Below are 7,748 nucleotides of genomic sequence, written 5' to 3'. Positions count from 1 at the left end.
TCTCTCTCTCTCTCTCTCTCTCTCTCTCTCTCCCTCCCTCTCTCTCTGACTTTATCCCCCCCCTCTCTCTCTCCCTCTCTCCCTCTCTCTCTCCCTCTCTCTCTCTCTCTCTCTCTCTCTCTCTCTCTCTCTCTCTCTGACTTTATCTCCCCCCTCCCCCCCCCCTCTCTCTCCCTCTCTCTCTCTCTCTCTCTCTCTCTCTCTCTCTGACTTTATCTCCCCCCTCCCCCCCCCTCTCTCTCCCTCTCTCTCTCTCGGACTCAGATTATCTCCATCATCCTGCCGCTGAGATGTGAGTACTCTCAAAATATTTCATTTTTCATCACATAGAGTGAATAGAACTATTATAATATTGATCTTCTGTCATAAATTACAGCTCGATTGATCGGCTGCTGCGTGCATAATGTTTAAAATCCATCACAGTTTCATCATAACTCATATTTCTAAACGTGCGGTTGTTATACGTCTGAAGTCCGGACGTGTCCGAACAACTCCAAACTATCCGACAACAAACACACTTCATTCAGCTGAACCAGACCCGAACCAGACCCGGACCAGACCTGAACCAGACCCGGACCAGACCTGAACCAGACGTGAACCAAACGTCCGCAGTAGCAACATCTTTAAAGAGAAAACCACGCAAACTAACGGCGAATTTGATCTATTATTAGATTTCTACGTCTTTGTGTGTGTGTGTGTGTGTGTGTGTGTGTGTGTGTGTGTGTGTGTGTGTGTGTGTGTGTGTGTGTGTGTGTGTGTGTGTGTGTGTGTGTGTGTGTGTGTGATGTTAGCGTGCATGTTTATCTCGGTGCACTAATCTTTCTCCATTTTGTCTGTTAGAGCATGCGTGTGCGCGCACGCGTATGCGTGTGTAAAACAGTTTTTAATATTGCGTCGTTGCTGAGTTGTTGACTCTGTGATACTTTGACTTCATGGCTGGAGTCTTGTTTGTGTTATCGTGTTATTGTCTTATTGAGATCATTTATTAACATTGTGTGGTCGGATATGTTGTCGTTATTGTTGTTTATTCTGGGACTTCCGCTAGTCCTCCCCGAGGTTTGAATATCCCATCTGAGAGTGAAAGGTGACGTCAGATCCTCTACTTGAGGCTGAGATGGGAAAACACTCGTCAAGTAAAAGTGCAGATCATACAATAATATACACATATATGTATACTATTGCATACATTGTGCAGATACGATGCATCGGTATGAAAACATAACTGTAACGTATTTCATTGAATGCAGCATCTTTTATTTCTTGATTATATGTTGTATTGTTAGTCTCTGTATCTCATATCTGTCTGATCAATGTAGTGAAAGTAGAAATATATTAAAGTAGCAGAAATTTCATATGGGTAAACGTAAAGATGTTCTTTATACCTAATGATTTTATTTCGTTTTTTCATCTGAATTTGAGCTTGAAAGGTTTCCCGTACTGAACTGTCCTCACGCCTCTCGGTCTGCAGGTCGACTCCAGAAGCATCCGGTACTCTGGAGGGTGAGGGCGGGGCCCCGGCTCCGGCCCCGAACCTCACCAGCAACAGACGACTGCAGCAGACACAAGCCCAGGTGGACGAGGTGAGAGTCTAAAGACACGTGGAAACTCAAACGCTGGGATCGTAGATGAACGGAGAAAACACTTGCAGGGAGGTTTTGTGATGCTGACAGGTGCTTCTGTCTGTCCGTCCGTCCGTCAGGTGGTGGACATCATGCGTGTGAACGTGGACAAAGTCCTGGAGAGGGACCAGAAGCTGTCGGAGCTGGATGACCGCGCCGACGCCCTGCAGGCCGGAGCCTCGCAGTTCGAGAGCAGCGCCGCCAAACTCAAGAACAAGTACTGGTGGAAGAACTGCAAGGTGGGCGCGTTTGTTTCCCACCATGCATCAGTCAAACTCAGCTCATTACAGAGAGTCAGCTGTGGGTGCGTGACGTATGCGCTTTCATTGAGTCAGGGCTCCACACTCACACCTTCAAAAATCAGATTATCTGTGAGATTCTCTAGTCTTCCCTCTAGTGAACCTGGAAGGACTATTACTAATACAACCTATCATCATCATCGTCATCATCATCATCATCATCATCATCATCATCATCATCATCCTCATCATCGTCATCATCATCATCATCATCGTCATCATCATCATCATCATCATCATCATCATCATCGTCATCATCATCCTCATCATCATCATCATCGTCATCATCATCCTCATCATCCTCATCATCATCATCATCCTCATCATCGTCATCATCCTCATCATCGATTTAGCTAATGGGAAACAGTCAAGTTTGTCCACCTGTATGTCCGTCCATCCATCCATCCATCCATCCACCATCCATCCATCCATCCATCCACCATCCATCCACCATCCATCCATCCATCCATCCACCATCCATCCATCCACCATCCACCATCCATCCACCATCCATCCACCATCCACCATCCACCATCCATCCATCCATCCATCCACCATCCACCATCCATCCACCATCCATCCACCATCCATCCATCCATCCATCCACCATCCATCCATCCACCATCCATCCATCCACCATCCACCATCCATCCACCATCCATCCACCATCCATCCATCCATCCATCCACCATCCATCCATCCACCATCCACCATCCATCCACCATCCATCCATCCATCCATCCACCATCCACCATCCATCCACCATCCATCCATCCATCCATCCATCCACCATCCATCCACCATCCATCCACCATCCATCCATCCATCCATCCATCCATCCACCATCCATCCACCATCCATCCATCCACCATCCACCATCCATCCACCATCCATCCACCATCCATCCATCCATCCATCCATCCACCATCCATCCATCCACCATCCACCATCCATCCACCATCCATCCATCCATCCATCCACCATCCATCCACCATCCATCCATCCATCCATCCATCCATCCACCATCCATCCACCATCCATCCATCCATCCATCTATCCATCTATCTTCCATCCATCCACCATCCATCCATCCATCCATTCATCCATCCATCCATCCATCCATCCATCCACCCATCTATCTTCCATCCATCCACCATTCATCCACTATTCATCCATCTTCCATCCATCCATCCATCCATCCATCCACCATCCATCCATCCATCCATCCATCCATCCACCATCCATCCACCCACCATCCATCCATCCATCCATCCATCCACCATCCATCCATCCATCCACCATCCATCCATCCATCTATCCATCTATCTTCCATCCATCCACCATCCATCCACCCACCATCCATCCATCCATCCATCCATCCATCCATCCACCATCCATCCATCCATCCATCCACCATCCATCCATCCATCTATCCATCTATCTTCCATCCATCCACCATCCATCCATCCATCCATCTATCTTCCATCCATCCACCATCCATCCACCATTCATCCATCCATCCACCATCCATCCATCCATCCACCATCCATCCATCCATCTATCCATCTATCTTCCATCCATCCACCATCCATCCACCCACCATCCATCCATCCATCCATCCATCCACCATCCATCCATCCATCCATCCACCATCCATCCATCCATCTATCCATCTATCTTCCATCCATCCACCATCCATCCATCCACCATCCATCCACCATCCATCCATCCATCCATCCATCCATCCATCCATCCATCCATCCATCCATCCATCTATCTTCCATCCATCCACCATCCATCCACCATTCATCCATCTTCCATCCATCCATCCATCCATCCATCCATCCATCCATCCATCCATCCATCCATCCATCCATACATCCACCCATCTATCTTCCATCCATCCACCATTCATCCACCATCCATCCATCTATCTTCCATCCATCCACCATCCATCCATCCATCCATCCACCATCCATCCATCTATCTTCCATCCATCCACCATCCATCCATCCATCCATCCATCCATCCATCCATCCATCCACCCATCCACCCATCTATCTTCCATCCATCCACCATTCATCCACCATCCATCCATCCATCTATCTTCCATCCATCCACCATCCATCCACCATCCATCCACCATCCATCCATCCATCCATCCATCCATCCATCCATCCATCACCCCGGCCTCGCCTGCCAGTCCATTTTTATCTCGGCCTCATTTTGTCCAGAGCTCCGCCTCTTACAGACCAACAGTTCAGTTTTCCAGATCGTCCAATCGGAAGCTGCCGTTTATAGGAGCAGAGTAGGATTACGTTAGAGGAGCGTTTGACTGACAGCGACCAGGAAGTCAGAGAGAGAAATCCCAATCTGGATTACAGTGACAGTCTGGGATTAGAGAGCCAGCTGTGATTTGTGATGCAGCTCCACCCACCCCCAATACACACACCCGTGTTTGGTTCTTCTATACTTGTGAGGACCCTCATACACACAACACATGCCGTCTTTTCAAAATAAACTCCCCACAGGAAGTTAGCTTTAGGCAACAAAACCACTTAGTCACATCACCACCGAGTGTGAAACGAGTCACGTGACAAGCAACTAATGTGTCGTTAACGTTTTCTTTTAGTTTCAAATATTAATCCGCTGCTGAAAATAGTGCCCAACAAATGCTCTTTTTCCTTCCTGGTAAAAACTACAATGACCAGCCGTTTAAGGAAAGTCCCTTTTCAAGCTGTATATAAGATTTGTTGACAATAAGAAAATGGAGAACACACACACACACACACACACGCACAAAGTCAGTACCAATCTCTCTCTCCCCTCCGTGTTCTTCTTAATCTCCCTCGCCCTCCCCCCGTCAGAGGTGATGTGATTTCCTGTCTGTCAGCAGCTCTGACTCTCATGTCATCGTGATTATTTAGGTCCACACACACACACACACACACACACACACACACACACACACACGTGACTGTTGGTGTTATGTAACTTTGCATATTGTACTGAAGAAAAATCTCCAAAACAAACAAATAACCAAAACAAAAAGGGCTGATGATGTCTGAATTTCAACCACATAAAACAATTAACTACATTTCCGACTGATTACATGATTTGTTGATTTCAGAAATATATAATAAACTCAGTTTATTGGTCTACACATGACTTTTGTTTTTCTTCCAGATGATGATCATCATGGCAATCGTAGGTCTTATATGTTTCGGAGTCATCTTCTGTAAGTAATCGTGTGTGTGTGTGTGTGTGTGTGTGTATATATATATATATATATATTGAATATATTCATTCATATTCATGGTCACCGCAGGTTGACCGAACCCTCATAGTGTCTGTAACTTTCTAATCTTTCCTCTCGGCCCACCACCACAGGAGAAAAACCTCCCATCAGCATTTCTCTTAACACTTTACACTTTGTATAAAACAGGAGTCTAAACAGGACGACACCACAGAGAAATCAGAAATAAGATTCATTACGATTGATCAAAAACATCAAATCAAAGCTCTGAAAATGTGTTGTCTTGTTATCAGAGTCACTTAGTCATGAACTCCTCTCTCTCCCTCCTCAGTGTATTTCTTCTACTGAGCCGGTCTTCAGCGATGACACGAGTCGCAGGACGAGTCTGCACCGACCGACCCAAACAACCCAGCCTCTCCTCAGCTGCTCCTCATCCTCGTCTTCTTCAGGAACCTCCACGCTCCCTTCTCCTCCCTGCTCCCTCTCTCTCCAGGCAGGGACACTGATTGGCTGCCTGCAGCGAGACGGTTTGAATTATGAGTTAATTTAAGAAAAGGAACTTTTTTGGCTCTTGCTCTTTTGTCAAAACTGTTTTAACTGCGGGTCTGCGATCTGGTACGATGAAGATATTTGGCATGAAATTCAAAAGTATGGTGTACGCCATGTGATCAGGTATCCGGGCCGAGCTCAGGGACAGGAAGTGATTGTTCTTGGCGTTCTCCTCCCCTCCTGCCTCCTCACGGTGCAGCCAGAACAGAACGGTGTATCATTTATCCATTCCTTCATTGTTGGACTTTGAAACAAGATGTTGGTCGGTCGCTGGGGACGGTTTTGTTTTTGAAACCGGACCGGAAACTGAGGGTCCGTTTACACAACGTTTTCAACATAATACACAAGTATACACGAGTATTTTTACATTCTGGCTTTTCGTTAACATGACAAGGGCATTTTGTAGGACTGCAAACTAAAGTCTTTAGAAATCTTTTTTCTCAAGGAAACAGTGATGTCACAGCTCGTATTCGCTCCGTTGTCGTGGAAACGTAGCCTCAGTTTTGGCGACCAGTATGTGACATTAGGCAACTACATTCATATTTATCTATTTATTGCTAATTCAGCAGTATTTATTTAACATACAGCTGCATAAGAAGACCAGTCAGGAGAAACTTCTATATAGAAATTAAGATTTAAAAAAAATGTAAGAATAAAAGGGATGATTTATCAAAATGAATTATTGAGAAAAAAAGCAGATTAGAGCAACAAATAATTCAATTAATTTGAGTGATAACTTTTTATTCTTACATGTAATCATCAGAATTTAACATTAATTTGGTTGAATTGATCTTGGTTGCTCCGTTTTAGTTTTTATAATGTTGAAGAACAAACTATTTTAATGATGTCCGCTTTCTTTTCCTCTGTCCATGTTGTACTTGTACAGTGTTGTTCAGGAACACTGCCCCCTTGTTGTCAGTATTGGTACTGATGTACAGTACAGATAGTATTTTCTCCGTTCATCTGTCCAGCCTCAGTCTGAGTTATTGTAACAGTTCAGTGCAGCAACCGTCCTGTTTTTATCGTGATCGACTTGTGTTTTGTGATTTTCAGCTGCGGTTTGAAGGTTTTATGAGTTCTGAAGCTCGATTGTGATTCCTGTGTACATTTTTAAGGCATTAAAGGCATAATGAAAAAGGTGAGACTGGATATTAAAGGTTCGGTTATCAAAAATGTAAAAGACAAATTACACAATGTAAAACTGTGAAGTGAAAATCCAGAGCAGCGTTTCTTCAGTTCTGCCAGAAATAAAAAAGGTTAGGAAAAATGTGAGGAACTTTACATTTAACAACACGCATTGTTATTCTGATTATGGTATGATTTCAAATAAATTTGTTTCCAAGAGAAATTTCATTTTTGCAGTGATTACTTACTTTGCTTTTTTTTAACCCAAATGTTTGTTGAAAATTAAAAATAATCATACTCTAGTGGCAACAGAGGAATAAATAAAAAAAAAATTAAATAATCTCCAAAAAAATGAGTGGTGTGACATTGGAGACAGAGCAAGCAAAATGGATACACTCTTGCTAAAAGAAATATTTAATTTCTATCCATTTAATCTTTATTTTTTTAAGTCTGGCCTCGTGAAAGACAACCAGGAAGAGTTCATGGATATTTTTGAGGGAAGCATTTAAACTAGACACCTTCTTAGTGCAGCAAACAGACTTTTCAAAGATCCTCTTTAGTCTTTTAGTTTGTTTCTATGAGTGAACGACCGTCTCTCTGGATATGAAAAGCATCAACCTGCAGAAAATGGGAAATCAAACTGTTAAAACTTCTACATATTTCAGTATCACATCAAGTAATATTATTGAGGGAGTTAATGTAATCAGATTTAATTTCATGATGTACATTTAAAACTCACCACTAATCTGGATTCAGTGTTGTCTTCCTTTAAAACCTTTGATCCTAAATTCAACGACCGCTGCCATTTCTCAAGATGATTTTTTATAACAAACAGAAATACTTCTAAGAGTTAATTTAACAGATGGTGAAGGGAGCTCCGTCTTCAAATTACCATTAGAA

The 7,748-nt window shown here is 43.7% G+C and overlaps 1 protein-coding gene across 1 annotated transcript; it reads left to right on the top strand.

The window, feature by feature from the left end:
* Positions 1-242: 242 nt before the first annotated feature.
* On the top strand, positions 243-6,231 carry LOC311027950 (vesicle-associated membrane protein 2-like). The gene is made up of 5 exons (XM_084032174.1): positions 243-292; positions 1,469-1,580; positions 1,700-1,858; positions 5,105-5,156; positions 5,506-6,231. Coding segments are annotated over exons 1-5 (342 nt in total). The 5' UTR covers positions 243-290; the 3' UTR covers positions 5,523-6,231.
* The last annotated feature ends 1,517 nt before the right edge of the window (positions 6,232-7,748 follow it).

Source organism: Eutrigla gurnardus, assembly GCF_963514095.1.
Source record: "Eutrigla gurnardus genome assembly, chromosome: 17".
Lineage (NCBI taxonomy): Eukaryota > Metazoa > Chordata > Actinopteri > Perciformes > Triglidae > Eutrigla > Eutrigla gurnardus.
This window is presented reverse-complemented; position numbering and strand designations above follow the sequence as displayed.

Bases quoted from the DNA above. Each gene is read 5' to 3' on its own strand.
- LOC311027950 (XM_084032174.1), top strand. The intron at 1,581-1,699 runs GTGAGAGTCTAA...TCCGTCCGTCAG, and splicing joins CACAAGCCCAGGTGGACGAG to GTGGTGGACATCATGCGTGT. The intron at 1,859-5,104 runs GTGGGCGCGTTT...TTTTTCTTCCAG, and splicing joins ACTGGTGGAAGAACTGCAAG to ATGATGATCATCATGGCAAT.